The sequence below is a fragment of the Prionailurus viverrinus genome, chromosome A2 (genome assembly GCF_022837055.1).
Source record: "Prionailurus viverrinus isolate Anna chromosome A2, UM_Priviv_1.0, whole genome shotgun sequence".
Taxonomy (NCBI): domain Eukaryota; kingdom Metazoa; phylum Chordata; class Mammalia; order Carnivora; family Felidae; genus Prionailurus; species Prionailurus viverrinus.
This window is the reverse complement of record NC_062562.1, coordinates 60,877,861-60,895,627: the sequence shown is the minus strand read 5'-3', so window position 1 is coordinate 60,895,627 and position 17,767 is coordinate 60,877,861. Positions and strand designations below refer to the sequence as shown.

Sequence of the window (17,767 nt, the reverse complement as noted above, 5' to 3'; positions counted from 1 at the left end):
ACACACAAGCCGACACGTGCACCCAACACCTCAGGTATCATGGAGGTCCTCGTGTCTTCACAGTCCAGAACCTGTGCAGCACTCAAGGCCCGCCTAGGCTCGTCCACCCTCCAGGTGGGCATCTGTGGGTGCTGGTGGCAGGGAGGAGAATGGGCAGTCTCACTCCAGGGCTGTGGGCACATGCTTCAGGATACCACGTTCACCCTTCTAGACCCTGCAGTCTGTGCGCTGGGACCTTGGCCTGCAGGTCAGCTCACCCGTGTGCTGTCCCCAGGGGTACTACTCGCTGAAGAGTAGAGACCTGCAGACAGACGCCCCCCTCCAGGGGCAGAGAGCTGGGAGGGAGCCTGTGGGGAGGGGGGGGCCCGGCCTTCAGTGCATTTGCTGCATCCGAGGTTTACCATCAGCACGCTGTTGCTTTAAGAGAGCACCGTGATGTTTGTGCGCATGTGCTCACAGCGTGTGTATTCCGGTGTGTGTCTGCATGGAGGGTGTTAAGCACCTGCGTCAGGACAGGCGATCTCTGGGGAAGGGGGTGAAGAACAAAATTTAGGGAAACACAGTCACTCACAAGTATACCTGTAAGGTTTTACTTCCCAGCTGTCTTGAAAGTTGTGCTGGTTTGAATCAGCAGGGTGTGCGGCTATATTATTATCCACTTCTTCCATATGTTTATAATAGTTTGCATGAAAATAAGTTGTAAAGAGACGGAGGGGACCCTGGGGGCCAGGCTAGAGGCCGAGCAGGCAGAGCTCTGGCATGGGGGGCGCTGGCTGGACGGGAAATGTGGGGGGGACAGTGGGGGGGGGCCTCACCTTGGCCAGGATGGAACAGGTGGAGGCCAGCAGGCAGTCAGGAAGAGACCCACAGACTCGACTTCCCTACTGGACCCGCATGGCCCTGTAACCTGGCTTTTGCTCATAATCCTCACCCTGCAGCCCCCAGGCCTTCCTGGCCTCGTCCTTTAGTGGACATTCCTAAAGAGGTGACGGGTTGGAGCAGGGCTGGTGAGCCACATCCAGGTGGCAGGAGCCAGGACGCAGGACCCAGTGCCGCAGCTGCAGAGGGCCCAGCAGATGCGGCCCAGGAATGGGGGGTACCACAGGGTGGGTTATAGCAGGCTTGGCTTCCCCTTGGCCTCCAGACACGTGGTCCCTCGGAGGGAGTACGTCTGTCACCTGGAGATGCTGTATGTGACACAGCATAGCTGGACTTGGAAACGGTGGGGGGGTGGGGGGGGGAGGGGAGGGCACTGGGGGCCTCGGAGGGCGCGGCCCGATCTGGACGGATTTGGGTCTCTTCCGGGGAGGAGAGGCAGGTGGGCTCTGGAGATGCCCTTCTCTAGGCCCGCAGCTGGGCTGCTTGGGGCGGCCCTCGGTCACTGGGCGGCTGTGTCCCCGCAGCGCGGAAGCAGGAGGTGATCAAAATCACGGAGCAGCTCATCGAGGCGGTCAACAGCGGGGACTTCGAAGCCTACGCGTGAGCCGGGCGTCTGGGCTGGGGGGGGGTGGTGGGTTTCCCCGCGGCGAGAGGGAGGGGCGGGGCGTGGCCGGGGCCCCTCCTCACCTGGGTCTGCCCCCCAGGAAAATCTGTGACCCAGGCCTGACCTCGTTCGAGCCTGAAGCCCTGGGCAATCTGGTGGAAGGGATGGATTTCCACAGATTCTACTTCGAGAACCGTGAGCGAGGGGGTCGAGCGGTGGGCGGGGCAGATACAGGAGACGGGCGGAGACGGGCGGTGGGCGGGGCGCGGGCGGAAACAAGGCCTTGGGCGGGGCGTTGTGGTAGGGATGCGGGTGGGGCAGATACGGGAGGTGGGCGGGGCGCACAGGGCGCCGAGCCCAGCGGCACCCCCCCCCGTCCCCGCCCCCTGCCATAGTGCTCGCCAAGAACAGCAAGCCCATCCACACGACCATACTGAACCCGCACGTGCACGTCATCGGGGAGGACGCTGCATGCATCGCCTACATCCGCCTCACGCAGTACATCGACGGGCAGGGCCGGCCCCGCACCAGCCAGTCCGAGGAGACACGCGTGTGGCATCGCCGTGACGGCAAGTGGCAGAACGTGCACTTCCACTGCTCGGGCGCGCCCGTGGCCCCGCTGCAGTGAAGGTGGGTGTCCCTGGCGTTGGCCTTGCGGGCGAGGGGGTGGGGCATGCCCCCCTGGGGGCAGGGCTGACCACCCACTCTCACCCCCTTTCAGAGCCGCGGCCAGCGTCGCGGGACAGACTCGGTGTTTGGAGCCCGGCCGCCAAGGTGGCCTGCCTGTCGCATGTTTGTGTCTGCCTCGTTCCTCCCCTGGTGCCTGTGTCTGCAGAAAACCAAGACCGGATGTGATTTCTTTTTAACAAGACAACAACCACAGAAACAATTGATGTTGGATGAAACGGGAAAAAAAAAAGGAAAAAGCTGTAAAAATCACTGGCATTTGTGGGGCTTCGGACCGACGGGCACCCCCCCACCCACGCTCCATGTGTCTGTCCGCTCCTGGCCCCTGGGGACCATGGGGCAGTGAACGTGTCCACAGGGGCCGGGCCGAGGAACGGTGTGTGTTAGGTGACGCCCCTCCCCAGGTGTCTGCATTCCCTGCCGTGCATGGCTGCTGTCAGGAGTGTCGGCCACCTGGGGCCCAGGGAACCTGAGCACGGCTGTCCCCCTCCTTTCCTCTCATGCCCCCAGCATGGATGAGCAGTGCAGAGGCCGGGCCGGCCCCCGGGCGCCCGACAAGCCATCCAAGAAGCCCCCTCAGGCCCAAGGCTCCAGTTCTGGTTCCTCCAGGGCCGAGGAGGTTTGGTGGGCGGGGGAGGCACCCCTTAATGTCAGACCTCACGCCTGGCAGACTTGTGGAGAGGACACTGTTGGCTGCAGCCCTGTCGGGAGGAGAGCCCCTGGGCTGGCCTCCCTCCCATTGAGGGTCACCTCTTCCTCTGCCGACCTTCCCCCTGCTGGCACGTCCACGAGGGGCTCTGGACTTGGTCAAGAGGCAGGAAGGGGAGAGGGGTCAGAAGGCAGGTGCATGGCTCTCTGGGCTCCCAGGTCGAGACTGGTCCAGGCAGATGTTTCCAGGCAGTGTTTTTGGAGTCTGGGTCTGGAGCCGAGGGAGGGAGAGAGGGAGGGAGGGCCGTCCTGGGCCTAAGGGGCAGGGCACAGTGAACCCCTGGCCAGGCCTGAGGGAGGATGCCGTGTGTGTGATGGGGACCCAGGGATGAGGAGAGCACGGGCTGGGCCTATCTTGAGGTGCCCTTCGTGCTGGTGGGCACTGAGGTGCAGCTCGGGCTCGGGCCGCGTGGTAAGGTGGCAGTACCGGGGTCCCGGGGCAGCCGGCCGGGTCAGGGGCTGTGATGGAAGAGACGCAGGACCTGGCGCCCCAACACCTACCCCCTTAATTCACATTTTCAGCAAGGGTTTTCTTTATCTTCCCCCACAAATCAAGCCAAGGGAGGGGCACAGAGTGGGGAGCGACACTCAGAATGGACACTCACCTGCCCGTCCACGGCTGTGCTCAGGACAGCTGTCCCCACCCATGGACACAGGGTAAACATCCGCTGGGCTCCCTGGGCCTCAGGCAGCGGCAGTGCTCGCCGTGGACAGCGTGGGGCCCGGCCATCCTCCCCTCTGGGGGCCTCCTCCCTTCTCCCTTCACCTGTCATCTCCACGGAGCTGCCTGTCTGGGATAATTTGGGGATTTTTTCTGGGGGATAGTTCTTTTGCATGACCCCTTTCGAGCAAGCCACACCTGCTCCTCTAGCTAGGCGTCCGAGGTGTGGTGGCGTCGGCCGGCCCGCTCTGTGGAGGGCCGGCTGCCCGCAGTGCCGGCCGGCCCTTCCTCTTCTCTCTTTTGCTGAGTTTCATTGTCTTTTCTTTCTGAGCCTTGTAAGTGTAAAAAAATCATTATTTTGTTCTGTCTCGGGAAACTGCAAATAAAAGAAAAACAGGACCAATGGCTTCACTTGCAGCTGGGGGCTTTATCCCAGGGCCCTCCTTCCCTTTCCTTGTGCCCTCCCCCGACTCCCGCTCTTCTTGGGCTCTACCCCATCATCTGTGACCCCGGCCTGTCACTCAGGAGGGACACGTCACCAGCTGCCCACCATTCCCCTGTGGTGTGAGGATGCAAAGCCACGTGGGGCCTCCCCCAGGAACGCCCGCCCTCGGCCTGTGCTGGCTGAGTAAGCATTGAGCACAAGGCAGCAGGACCACATGGCCCCAGGGCTGTCTGAATGCGTGACCACATGGCCACATGGCCTGAGGACACTTGAGCAGCGCGTGGCCACATGCGCTTGGGCTCAGGCAGGCTGGGGCTGCTGTGGTCTGTGCTCCACTGGTTCTGCTGCAGGCCTCCTGGCCCTCTGCCCTCCCAGACAGACCCCTTGCTGGAGCCCACGTGCACCCTCAAACGAACGTGGGCAGTCCCCCCTCCACACCATGTCTCCAGGCCCTGCCAATGCCTGTCTGTACTGTATGCCTCATGCTTTTCTGGGACAGAAATGTAGGCCTCACAATTCTGGACACCAAACATTCCCCACTCGTGTGTCTTCTGGTAAGAAGGACGCCCCAGGGGGTCCCCTCTGGCTACCCCAGACCTGCCCACTAGGACAGGAGGCCCTTGACTTCAGCTCCTGGTGCCCGGCAGGTGTTCTCAGGAGGAAGGTTTGTGCCAGAGAACACACAGAGGCTCCAAGAGTGGGGCTCAGAGAATCTAGGACACGGCCCCGGAGCGAGCGGCAGTCACTCCAGTCCCCGACTCGGTATCTAGGGCTCCACTCACCTATCAGCTGTAATCCGAGGAGGCTTTCCAGGCCAGGCCTCCCTGGGGGCACTCACACGGCCCTGCCCAGCCCTGAGGACCCTGAGCCCTGGGGTGCGGAGCAGGACCAGCAGGCTGGGCGCCCCGTATGGGGTGGGCAGGGAACTACAAAGTGAGGTCAGTGAGACAGTCTTGGGTTCATCACTTTTAAATGGTACCTGCTTTGGTCAAGGCTCCTTGGGCCTCAGGGAGACCCTGTGACCCAGCAGGTACTGCAAGCAGAAGCTGATGCCCTCAGTCCAGCCCCAAAACCCAAGGCCACTTCTCATTTCCACAATCACAAGTGAGATTGAAGGCAAGGCTCAGGGCCACCAATGAAACAAGGCTGCACAATCCTCAGACCCTCTAACCACCAGCCACTGAGGTCATTCCCTAACCTGGGACCAGACTTGAGGCTCCTGGGCCCACAAGTGCCCAGGGAGGCACCAGACGCCCCCCCACGCCTGCAGAGCCCGCCTCCAGCTCTTGAGGACTTTCCACGTGTGTGGCCCTGGCTGTGGCTGCAGGGCAACCCCCCAGGCCAGTCCCCCTAATCCAGGAGTCCCGGCAGGGCTAGCCTCTGCTCCAGGCCCCCCTCCCCTGTCTCCTGCTAGACAGGTCTAGGTGAAGGGAGTTACAGCTTAGGCCTGGGGGTTAAGGACAGGAACTGCCCCAGGACCCTGCACCCGGCTTCCCGAGGAAAGGGGCCCCTGAGGCTTGAACAAAGCAGAGGACTATTGTGGAATTTCAGAAGACAAGTTTATCCAGATAAGAACCTTTCAAACAGAACAGTTAGGTAGCAGTTACTATAAAATACACTCTTTGCCAAGTGCTCTTCGCCTGCACAGGTGTGAGCCGGCCCCACCCACCCCCACCCCCTCCTCCTCAGCCACCTCCAAAGCTGGAGGTGTCAGACACCACGCTGTCCTTAAGGGGAAGTCAGAGCACCCTGGGCACCAGTCAGCAGGTGGGTTCGCACCTCGCTCAGGGTTGCACAGGGCAGGCTATGTTAGAGGCCGACGCAGTGCCCAGAGCCAAAAGGGCAGCTGGCAGGTACACCCATTAGGGCAGGGTCGTCAAGAAGCCATGAAGTCCCACCTTCTAGCCCAAGCAAGGGAATTCAGGGGCTGGCACTTGCTGCCAGGGCAGTGGGTGGGACCTCCTGGGTAGGGCAAGAACCAGCTCAGGGAAGGACCCCCTGGGACGGGATCTTGTTTTGACACCACCCCAGGAAGGGCTTTGTGGGGAGTGGGTCCCAAGGGTGCATCGTGAGCTGGCATCCTCTGGAAGTACTTAGGACAGGGGGAGGCAGCAGGGCCTGAGGGGGCTGGCAGGTCTCACAGCAGGGGCTTGTGCCTCTGGATGGGGCGGGCTCTCAGGCAGTGGTCCTGCGGGGGTCGGGCTGGGGAGGCGCTGGCTCAGACCACACCCATGGGGCATTGGGAGGCTCGGGATGGCCAGTACCTGGTGTTGGTGCCCAGGAACAGCAGCCACAGGAAAGGCCACTTGCTAAGGCACACAGGCCCCAGGTGGTTGCTGGGACGGTCTTGTTGCCAGCGAGGCAAAGGAACACGGGTTAAGAGACCACACATACTGCTGTGACCTGGTGGTCAGAGCCCATCTGAAGTTCAGGGCAGATGACCCCCCATGCCCTGCGCCCCCACAGGCATTTCCGTGCAATGTGATGGATAGGCAGTGCCCTCAGCAAAAGGTCAATTCAGCAGAAGTGCAAAGGTACCCCAGAATCCGTGAAGCCTGGTGACCGTCACCTCCCACCGTGGACCTTGGCCCAAAGCACTGGCCTACACCCTGCTCGCCCCAACCCCTCATGCCCACCCACAGTGGGTTTCCCAAGATCCGAGCCCCAGGTCTGTGCCCCCAGCCCTGCAGTCAGGCCTCCCCTCGGCTTACTACAGAGTTAAAACAATCCGGGCACAGATACAACCCAAAGGCAGACTAAGGCCCGACAAGGTTGGCTCCGACCTGCTGGGGGCCTCGCCCAGGTCAGGGGCCCACGGGTCTTCCCAGGGGTGAGAGACGAGCCCGTCAGCATCCGTGTGAGTCACTCAAGAGTTTATGGTTTCATCTGGCCCAGTAATACATCCCTGGGGGCCTCAAACCATCTTTCCAAAAATCACCAGGCATGTAAATTTGAATGTTCCCCACCCCCAGGCCGTTCTGCGACCCCTCGGTCCCTGCCAAGGGCTCCAGGGGTGCAGAGTCTTCCCGTGGTGGCTCTGCTTCTCCAGGGACTGTGGTTCTGATGCGAATGACTGGCGTTTGGCCCAGGGGCCTCTGCGCGCTGCTATCACATTACTGCACAGCATGAGTTCTGCTTCCGGGCCTTGAAAGAAACAAACAGGAGCTGGAGAGGATGGAGGTCGCCAGCAGCCCCACCAGGGCACACGCGGCGGGGGGCCCCGTGGGGCTCCAGGAATCGGACTGCTGAGCCGGCTGGAGGACCTGGGGGCACCTCAGAGAGGTGGGCCTCCGTCGGTGGGGGGGAGGGAGAGCGAGGCCGTGTGAGGCAGCCTGAGTGTCTGACTTTGGCCCAGTCTGTGTCCCCAGGTGCTATTGGACAACATGTGTGGAGGTGGTACCGAGAATGTCTTCAGAGGACCGGATAGATCCCCTCTCTTGCCCCCAGACTCCACAGGCCAGGCCCCTCCCAAGCTCACAGGAAAGCCCATGTGTAAACTCAGCCCCACCGCCGTCCAGACAGCAAAGCACCTCTGTTGCAGGGAGACAATGGAGGCAAAAGAGCCTCTTTGGGAAGACTGAGCACCGATATGCTCCGCGAGTGGCGGGACCAGGAGCTGAGCAGACCCACCCTCCTGCGGAGCCTGATGAGCCTGCCTGCCGCTGCTGCCAGGCCTCGGCCACCTCCTGTGCTCTCCCCACGTGTCACTGAACGTCCCGAAGGCTCATGCAGTATAGAGCCCGAGGGAGGGGTGCCCAGAGCCAGGGCCGGTGCTCACCGTTTTATAGAAGGCTTTAGACTGTGTCCCCAGCACTTCAGACTTGGACACCAGGTCATCTAGTTTCTCCCCCCGCTCCAGCAGAGACTCCATGGTGTTGTGCTGCAGGGTCAGAGAAGAGAACACTCTGATGTTCATAGAGCAGGTGGACGTGAGTCCCTCCTGAAGCTCAACCACGGGGAGTGCGTCTCCCTTGGGCTCCTCCCTATCATGTGTCAGCTGTGTCCCAGACTTGCGGATGGAACAGGACCTAGTGACTGTCCCACGGGGTGCCCACAGCACAGGCTGAGACAAGCATGCTCCAGAAGTCACTTACACCCGCCCTCACACACATGTATTCCCACCAGACAGACTGCGCCTCACCTTCCTGAAGGGACCTGTGTTTACGTGTGAGCACTCAGGGAGCGGCCGCACCCACAGACCTGATCTCGGGGTGAAGGAACAAGGCCCTCACAAGAGCCCCCTGCCCTGGGGCCACCAGGAAGTGGTCGGCTCGCTTCCAGCCCGGATGGCCATTGCTGGAGCGGCCACAGGGCCCCCGGAGACCTCTTCAACGGGAGCGGCAGGAACCCAGGCACACGAGCATGAAACACGCAGACCCAAGAATAAGCAACAATGTGCTTCATCTCTATGTGCAGCTGAACAGCTTAGGTTCTCACCACGGAAGTTAACCAGATGAAGACACGGAAGGGAAGAATGGCAGGACCAGAGACCTGATTTTTGTAGCCAGAATAGGGCCGGGGCTCGGTTAGAAGCCGTGGGGGAGCAGGCGGTACAGGATGCACACACCTCAAGACTGCCATGTCTTGCTTTCCTTCCCGAGCCTCAGAACCACATTACTTGAAGCGTGGTCCCAAACACTTGGGTCCTGCCCAGACCCGAGTCCAGCCCCAGGGGACACCTGTGTGCACGAAAGCTGAGCTGGTGTTGGCAGGAGTTTTATGTCTGGGCAGGGTTTTCCCCGGGTACCTTTTCTGGGCTTTGCATCCACTCAGTCAGGGATCATGAGCCGCTGGGCATTGGTGGCCTAAGCATGGCGCTGCACTGGGGTCAGGGGTATAGAGATAAGGACGAGGGAAAAGCCCCCAGTCATGACAGCTCACACGCTAGTCAAGGAGACACACGAACAAGTAGTGACCACGCGGTGGCATCCTGGAGGCCTGTGCACAGGGGCACCTGCAGGGGTGCCAGGCAGGAAAGGAAGGCCATGAGACTGTGGGGCCGTGCCAGGGAGCCTACAGGTGGCCCCACAGCTGTCCTGAGACCCACTGAGGAGCTATGAGCAGAGGGTGACATAGCGATGGTCACCGTCTGCTGGACAGACTGGTGGCAGGCAGGAAGCAAGGGACCAGGTGTGAGGCAGAGGCCACAAGACCAAACTTGAAGTGAAAACAGATGCCTCAAGAGCCGAAGACAGATCAAAGCTTAAAAAAACAAACAGACAAACAAAAAAAGTGCCGGGAGAAGCTGAAGCTAAGGTTATAAACCAGGAGGTCTCAGGCAGGATGCAAATTCCTGGTCTCCTGGCTGGGGCCTGACGACCCTACATCTGTCTTTAGTCAGCACCGGCAGCTGTCCCCACAGCCCACACCCCTTAAGGGAGGCACCCGCTGGGCTTGGAGACAAAGTACCGAAGGCACCAGCACAGGGAAGGAGAGCCACAGAACTCAGGCCATCACAACCAGTAACTGCCAGAGGGGAGCGTTGGGGGGGTGGGGGACCACACTGGTGCTCCACATGGACCCCTCACAACAGGCAGGAGGGCTAGGCCTGGCCTTGCCTAAGCCAGTCTGGCTTCGAGGCCTTGGACGCACGGGGAGAGGAGGGCAAACACCCCCTTCAGAAAAGAGCTTGGGGAGGCACCTGGGATGCTCAGTTGGTGAAGCGTCAGACTTCAGCTCAGGTCCTGATCTCGCGGTTCGTGGGTTTGAGCCTCATATCAGGTTCCGTGCGAACAGCTTGGAGCCTGGATCCTGCTTCGGATGCTGTGTCTCCCTCTCTCTCTGCCCCTCCCCCACTTGTGCTCTACCTCTCTCTCTCTCCCCCTCTCAAAAATAAATATTAGGAGAAAAAAAAAAAAAAAGAAAGGAAAGCGCTTGGACTAGGACTCCCAACAAGCCTTGATGGTGTGCACGGTGGCCACCAGGCTTTCTGCCCCCAGCTTTGGGACATGCTGGCCCCCGCTCTGCTTACCAGAATGATTTTGGTCTCATCCAGCTCAGCCTGCACCTTACTCATGGGGTCAGCTTCTCGGGGGTTCTAGGGGAAGAGCCAAGAATAACATCAGGACCATTTGGAAACAAAGCTCAACCCAACTGAGCTAGAAACACTTTCCCAAGTTAAAAACCCTCAGGCTGCTGAAACACAGGACAGAGAAATGGAAGCCTGCTGCGGGGCTCAGGTTCCAGGTCTTAACGTGGGCCCCTGGATGTTTCAGAGGGATGTCGACACCAAGGCTGCCTGGAGTCACCTACAGCCACGGCCATCAGGGCTGCCGGCCTTCCTGTGCCACACGGCCTCTCCTTGAGGCGATTAGACACCCTACCTGGTATCGACTGAGGTGGCCATCTAGGGCCGTGTAGTGAATTGTAGCAGGGGATCCGACTGGCCACTCTATCCTGTCCACCTGCTTGGAGAATTCATCTAGTACCTGCAAGACAGAAGAGTGCATCAGCACCGCCACAGCTACAGGGCTTCAATGGACAGCCTCACCCAAGAGAGGCTGGCAGGCCTGGGAGGAAGGAAGAGGAGGACAGCTAGTGGCCAGGGGCACATTGAAGCTCGAATTTTAAGTATTCTGGTAATTAAATACGAACTGTACCTAGCCTGAGATGAACTTCATCTGGAGAATGATAAAAGCATCTGAATTTTAAACTAAAGATTTCTGCTTTGACGCGGCCATAAAATTCTAGAAGAAAAGGTACTGGCCCTCTCATTTTCTAAAACAGTTCTTCAAAAGGGAACTGGATCCTTCCGATTTAAGTGACCACCAGATTTCACAGGCTTGTAAGTGCACTGTACTGTGGGAGGCTAGGGGCCAGAGCCCATAAACAGGGGTTTACGGTAAGTGTTGCTTAAAGGACTGATGGACACACAGGTGCTGGACCCATGTGGGGAAGGAGTGCCCATCACTGCAGCACGGGCAGAAGCACGGAGGTGGGAGGGCCCACTGTGTGCAGGGACAGCCTGACGGAGGGGAGGCAGCCACAGAGCAGGGCACAGAGTCCAGTGTGGCTCAGAGGAGCCACGATCACCATTGCTGAGGGCAGAGGCAGGAAGAGAGTGGCCAGAGGACTGGCAGGGGCAAGAACACAGCCAGAGCTGGCCCTAGAGCCCATCCCAGGAGTAGGCTGTGATGCTGAGGCAGATAGGGTGAGTCAAGGTGGCACTTGGGGACATGAGCCCAGACACAGGAGGGATGACAGGCAGAAATCAGTGCCAGGGAAAGAACTGGGAAGGGATGCCAGACTGTCTCTTGGTTTAGGGCCAAGAAAAAACGGCTGAAAATGGGTTGATTTGGGACACACTACTTCATTCCCTGTAACTCGGGCACTGACCCCACTTGTCGATCCGAGCCCAGTCCAGCCACACTGCAAACTCACCTTCTCCAGCAAGGTAAAGGCCACCCGGGACGGATATTCACTGTCAGCAATGACCACCCCTGCAAGGCTGTCGTTTCGCACGTAGACGTGGCACAAATATTCTGAGGAGAAGTCAGACACGCATGTGGTGACTTGAGGCCCTTAGATGTTTTCAGCCCTGATCATCAAAGCATCACAATGCTGAGCCCTTGCCTTCTGGATCAATGAAGCTTGCACAAACAGTGCATAACGGAGCTCTGCCACCAGCATGACCCAATGTCTGCTTTAGGACGAGCCAAGGCCCAGGGGCCCAGTGTGCAAAGCCAGGGGAGCAGAAAACATCCCAGGCAACACGGTCCCAGGTGTGTTTCTAAGTTCCATCCTGAGCTCTAGATCAGGCCTGCCTGCAACTCAGGGAATGCATGTCTCAGGCTCCATTCTGTTTCCAAGCTGAAGAGACCCCGGAAGAGACAAATACCATCCAATTTCTTAAAAAAATCCCAATGCGCTTGCCTGGGGTGCTCAGTCAATTGAGTGTCAGACTTCGGCTCAGGTCATGATCTCACAGCTTGTGGGTTTGAGCCCCATGTCCGGCTGTGTGCTGACAGCTTAGAGCCTGGAGACTGCTTCAGATTCTGTGTCTCCCTCTGCCTATCCCCTGCTCTCCCTCTTGCTCTTAAAATAAATAAACTTAAAAAAAAAAAAAAAAAAAGAGAGGCACCTGGGTGGCTCAGTCGGTTAAGCATGTGACTTCATTCAGGTCATAATCTCGCGGTTTGTGGGTTCAATCCCCCTGTTGGGCTCTGTGCTGACAGCTCAGAGCCTGGAGCCTGCTTCAGACCCTGTGTCTCCCTCTCTCTCTGCCCCTCCCACACTCGTGCACACGCTCTCTTGCTCTCTCTCAAAAATAAATATAAAAAAAATTTAAACATTCCTATAAAAGTGTCCCCGAATCAGGATATCACCTCTCGGGGCCTCAGGTTCCTCGTTACGGGAATCCTGGCCTGTTGTGTTCTGTGCTGGACTGGAGGGCGTAAGGGAGGGAGAGGAGAGGGGAGGACAGTGGAGGGAAGGTCCATCTACAAAAACATGAGTCCCTGCTGCCTATGGATTCCTGTGCCAAAGCCATCAAGTTATCCAAAGGTACAGTCTGTACAAGAGCTTCTGCAAAACATTCATTAACTAGGATATGAATTTTTGTCATTTTACAAAGGATTCAAAGACGATGCAGCTAACCACACCCCGCAGTAAAAGGGATGTGAGGGCAACAGCTGACAAATAAGAAGCTTCTTGTCCTTAAGACGCTCAAGCACCAGACCCTGGCACAAACAAACAAAAACAACGAAAGGGGAGAAGGAGAGATCGTGAGCTCCGCAATCAAGAAAGGGCAGAGATAAAGGAGAGCGGGGTGGGGGACAGGACCATCACCGACACTCTCCAGGCTTTGTCTGCACTCCCATATAAGAAAGGTTCAAACGCGAACTGAAATGCATGCATCCGCAGAACTGGAGACGCTGGACCAGTGCAAATGGAACATCTCTAAGAAACCTGGGAAGGCAGACATGGCCTGAGGAAACCAGACTATTTCCATGTTCATGATCCAATTTCACTCCTGCGTCGTGAAGGGTACCAGGATCTTATGCAGAACAGACGCACCACCAGGATGGTGACTGGGCCTCCAGGTCACAAGACCAGGGCAGCACCGTGCGACGGGCGTCTCCGCCCAGTGAGGTTCACGTGATGTGTCTATACGACACGTCTGTCTTTCCTTATCGGTCTGTACAACATATGCCTCTACGATAAAAGCCTGAAGACTCTCATGGGAAACCTGAATTGTGAACAAGTAAAAATACTGGCCGAGAGAAAAACAGGATGAGTTTTCGGATTCCTGGTCCAAAACCTAAGGAGCACAGGACACGGTATTACCTCAACAGGGCTGGTTGCAAATCCTTTTTTGAGATGTGTCCAGCTCTGGAGGGAAAGAGAAGGATTCAGGAAGGCTGCGTACAGCTCCAAGAGTCAGACCCTCACCTGAAGCAGGTGTGAGGTACAGGGGCACACTGACTTGGGAGGCTCAGATGGCAGCAGTGGGCTCAGCATCGTGTGCAAGCAGAAGGAAGAGGAGGGAAGAGGGGCAGGCCGGCAGTGTGCAGAGAGCCACGGGCTGCCTGAGGCGTGATGGGGTGCACACCAGGGAGGGGGCAGTCCTCTTACCTTGTTCTTTGACTGAAGCTCTGCTGCCCTTGGCCGAGCGCTCCACGATCAGCTGACTCGTGAAGGTCATGAACTCCTGAACACTAAGAAACATAACACAGATTACCTACTCCTGTCACCTTGTCACCGGCACAACAGAAGGTGACCTCCGAGCTTGGACACTAAGGAGCTAGTGTTTCTTGACTTCACTCGTTGCCTTCCGGGCCTCGGCTACAAGTGATAAACGTGGTTTTGTTACTAATTGCTCCGACCGTTCACACCACACCTGCTGCTCCTAGCGCGCCAGACAACCCACTTCCAGACCTCTGGGGCACCTACTGCAGGCTTCCAGGATGCTGACGCTGTGGTCAGCAGAGGCCCTCGGACACAGGGAGAAGCAGGAGGCAGCAGACATGCAACCAGGTGGGCTGCCGCACACGCCAGACACTGAGGCAGGATGCACACACACCGTGGATGTGGCCGAGGGCACAGAACCCGGCCTAGGGTGCGCTGGCTCATCCGAGGTATGTCATCCAGGCTACTGGGAGACAACGGCTTGGCCGAGACCAGGAAATGATTTGTACCAGGGCCGTCGGACAGAGAGATGTGGCCGGAATGGAAGAATCACAGGTGACAACAGTGCAGCCAGAGGGACAGGGGCCAACAGGAAGCCTGTGACTGGGACTGCCATGCAGGGGGCCATGTGGCGTGAGGATCTCTGACCCTGCGGTGGACGTCCTCGGCTGGGACCCCAGCTCCACCATGTTCGAGATGTGTGACCTCCAAGCAAGTTACCTGCGGCACTGTGCCTCAACTAGGAAATCCAGATTCGCTAGGATGGTCACATGAGTGCACAGCACCATGCCTGGCGCACAGCAGCACTTGCTCCATCACCCTGAGAGAGTGATAGGATGGAAACAATCCCACAGAAAAGACGTCTCCAAACAAGGAAGTCCTTGCAATAAAACCAACCAGAGACAGAGCTCATAGCAGGACTGTCACCAGACAGAGGAGAAGTTACACTCTCGCAAAAGTCTGCACACAGAGGCAGAAAAACAGGGGAACCATCTGAAGGTTTCACAACCTGGGGTCTGGTCATCGTGAGGCAGGAAGGATGGGAAAAAGCTAGATCATCCACTGCCTTAAGAGGATGTGCCTAGAGTGCCGCAGCTGTGCTCGCCACCAGAAACCGGTCCGGGAGCCCTCACCAGTGAGGTCACAGTCCCACACTGAAATCTCTGAGTACCCTCCGTAGACAAGGGCCGGGAGAAAGAAAAGGAACCACTTGGCGAAGCCGGCACCGAACATCACAGACAAGCAGAGAATGGAGACCACGGTAAAGGAAACCAAGTATCAAGAAGGTGCTTCACTAAGGACCCAAAACAAGCCGAACATTTTACAAAACAACAACAGAAACGGTTTTAGATTCTGCCAGCAAAGCCCTCTCATCAGGAACAGGAACTGTTGAATTCTGAGTCCAGACAACAGCGTCCACTAGCCCCGGGGACCGTGTGGCCACAGACATGGACCCTGGAGGGTCCTTCCCCTTCTGTGCCTGAGTCACCCAGCCCGCCCACGATGGGCCGCAAGTGTCTGCTGTGTCTTCAACACAGTTTCCTGCTACTAAAGCGTCCAGAAACAGGAGAAGCCTATAGGCCTACACATCCCACGCTTCCTTCCAAATCCTCAGCGCAGACCCTTTGGCCCCATCAGGGCTCCACTGGAAGCAGCACACAGTGAGTCCTGGCTGGTTTCTCGTGGCCTCAGTGACTCCGTTGGCAAAACGGAGTACGCAGATTATACCAATAACCTTCCCACGGAATCGCTGGGAAAGCCCATCAGATAGCCTAAGCGGCTCCCAAGGTGTGGCGCCCAAGCTGCCTAGGTTGGAATACAGACCTCTGGGCCCCAACCCTCTAGTTCGGGACGTCTGGGTGTGAACCTGGGAATCTGCACTTTTTCCAAGGCCCCTGATAATTTTATAACGACAAGAATACGTAAAACAGCGAGTACGGGAATAATGTTCTAGAATAGCATAAGTCTTTTATCCAGCGAAACGAAGATGATTCCTCGAAGGCACAGTCCCCAGACCGAGGAAGAGGCCATCGTCGCGCTCCTCGCAAGGAGGCCGGGGCCCGCCGCCCAGCCCCGCCCTCCGGGCCTCCCCACCCCCCCCCCGCCGTCCTCCCCCACCCCTCTCCCCGTCCCCCAGGCCTCCCCCCCCACCCCGCCCCCTTGGCCTCCCCGCCCGGGCCGCTCACCTGGACCTCTGGAAGAAGCTGAAGGAGGACACGTCGTACGCGGCTTTGAGCAGCACCGCCTTGGGCTCGCCTTTGTACAGGACGCTGAGGCTGTACAGCTTCATGGCGCCGCGCCCTCGGACGGCCCGCCCGGCCGCGGGACCGGCTCGCACCGAGCAGCGCGGCCCCCGCCCCCGACGACCGCCGCCGGCTGCTGACGGGTCCGACGCCGGCTTCCCCGCCTGGCGCAGGGTTCGCTTCCGGTTCCGGTCGGGTGCCGCCGCCCCAGTCCCGGCGGAGGGATTTCGTGCCCCGGATCCAGATAAGCACGGACGGAAACACGAAGGCTGAAGGATGAGGGTGCAGGCAGGCGGTGCGGGCCAGGCGCAAGCGCAGAACTTCTGCCCCGCCCCCTCCGGCCTGTGTAGGGCCACCCTCTCCCTGTGGGGGTGTCCTGCCCTCTCCCTGTGGGCGTGCCCCGTCCCCTCCCGGGCCGCCCTGTCCCTCGTGGGCCTCCCCTTCTCTCATGAAGTGTCGTGCCCCCTCCAGCTTGTCCTTTCAGTCCTGGGTGTCCTGAGTCCTCCCATACACAGGTCCTCTCTCCCTCCCTCCCAGACTGTGCTGAGCCTTCCTGGGCAGCTCCTGGGAACGGCACCCGCAGCCAGTGCTCTGTGGACCCTAGAAAGGACTGTGATTTACGGGAGGACTGCCTTCCTGTCAGTGTGTAAATCCAACCTCCTTTCGAGTGAAGGGCAGGAAACTTTTCTTCTCGAGGCTCCTGCAGGGATGTGAAGGCACGCCTCTCATTTCAGAGGATTGGTTCTGAACACGTCCTTGCCACGTTTTCCTCCTGCCCCTGGTCACACAGGACCCGTCACCACAAACCTGCAGGGCTACGTGCTCCTCGGGCCTGCCCACTCTCTGTCTGGGCACTGATATAGGCCGCAGACCGTTGACAGAGAGGAAACGTCAAAAGAGCAGAAAATCCGCCCCACACTTAGGGAGCAGTGTGGTGCAGTGACTTAGAAGACCTCGTTTTGCTTGAGTTGTCGACATAACGCTTTGTGGATGGGTGGGGATGGGTGAGGCGCGGTTCCACGAGGGTGCCACATGGGCCAGTTTCTTGTTTATTAAATGGTATTTTGTAATCAGCATCTTGCAGGCCACCTAAAAGGCCCTTGGTCTTTGGAAGCTGATGGCAAACTTACATCATCGCTACGCTACAAGCAGCTGGGTCTGAGATGATGGGACAGAGACGGCACTTGTGACAAAGCGACAGCATCACTCTACACATGCTCAGCAGTATTCATATTGTGGTTGGATGCTGGGGGCTTTTCCTAGGTGTCAGGGGCCATCCTGTGCAGCGTAGGTAGCATGTCAGGCCTCGGACCCACTAGAGATCGGTAGCACTCCACCCATCACTTGGCAACCCCAAATGTCTCCAGCCATTGGCAAATGTGCCCTGGCAAGCAGTGGAGAAGGCTGTCTCTGTGTCTAAAGGAAGGTCTCACCACCTGCCCCTCACTCAGCACCTTCCTCACTGGCTCTCTTCCCTATGCAGATCGTGGAAGGGGCTCTTCCCCATCCCCCCGTCTGGGTACAAAATACCAAGGACAGACATTGCCCAACACCAGGCCAGTCACCCGCTGATGCGGGCACACGACAGTCTCAAGATGCTGTGCTGACACTGTGGTCCTCTAGGGGGCACAGTGACAGCTGTTTCTGAAGAAAACCCTGGCTCCCCTTTTCTTTGACACTGAAAGTTGTTCAAAAGGACCAGGAGGACAGTTCTTGGTTGGCACAGGCTTACATGTATTCACTTGACACATAACAGCAGGTGTCCCACAGCTGGCCTCATACCAAGTGCTCTCCGCGCACTCCCTTGTTCTATCCTCACGAAACAGAGGAAGACGTTACTATCGCCTTGCAGACACAGAATGACTTGGGTTAAGGAAATCTCTAGGCACATGTCAACACTAAACATACAACAA

The 17,767-nt window shown here is 58.3% G+C and overlaps 2 protein-coding genes across 3 annotated transcripts in view; one reads left to right on the top strand and one right to left on the bottom strand.

Annotated features, from left to right (window-relative positions):
• Positions 1-3,929, top strand: part of CAMK2B (calcium/calmodulin dependent protein kinase II beta) — an 81,428-nt gene extending 77,499 nt beyond the window's left edge. For both annotated transcript variants that reach the window (XM_047849385.1, XM_047849384.1), the window contains 4 exons: positions 1,404-1,479; positions 1,584-1,678; positions 1,879-2,113; positions 2,205-3,929. In XM_047849385.1, coding sequence (XP_047705341.1) covers positions 1,404-1,479; positions 1,584-1,678; positions 1,879-2,111 — 404 coding nt within the window. In that variant the 3' untranslated portion in view covers positions 2,112-2,113; positions 2,205-3,929. The remainder of the gene's footprint in view (positions 1-1,403; positions 1,480-1,583; positions 1,679-1,878; positions 2,114-2,204) is intronic.
• Positions 3,930-5,524: 1,595 nt separating this feature from the next.
• Positions 5,525-16,061, bottom strand: YKT6 (YKT6 v-SNARE homolog). Its single transcript, XM_047850138.1, has 7 exons — positions 15,798-16,061; positions 13,558-13,640; positions 11,365-11,465; positions 10,308-10,412; positions 9,956-10,021; positions 7,763-7,864; positions 5,525-7,128 (listed from the first exon to the last, which is right to left on the bottom strand). The coding sequence occupies exons 1-7, from the start codon at positions 15,899-15,901 to the stop codon at positions 7,093-7,095; spliced, it is 597 nt and encodes a 198-aa protein (XP_047706094.1). The 5' UTR covers positions 15,902-16,061; the 3' UTR covers positions 5,525-7,092.
• Between the last annotated feature and the right edge of the window lie 1,706 nt (positions 16,062-17,767).

What these genes read in the sequence shown, in the direction of transcription:
- YKT6 (XM_047850138.1), bottom strand. Translation starts at nt 15,901, where the DNA reads ATGAAGCTGTACAGCCTCAGCGTCCTGTACAAAGGCGAGCCCAAGGCG. An exon ending in CCTTTACCTTGCTGGAGAAG is followed by an intron (nt 10,413 to 11,364) that starts GTGAGTTTGCAG and finishes TCTGTCTTGCAG; the next exon opens with GTACTAGATGAATTCTCCAA. An exon ending in GCCACCTCAGTCGATACCAG is followed by an intron (nt 10,022 to 10,307) that starts GTAGGGTGTCTA and finishes CTCTTCCCCTAG; the next exon opens with AACCCCCGAGAAGCTGACCC.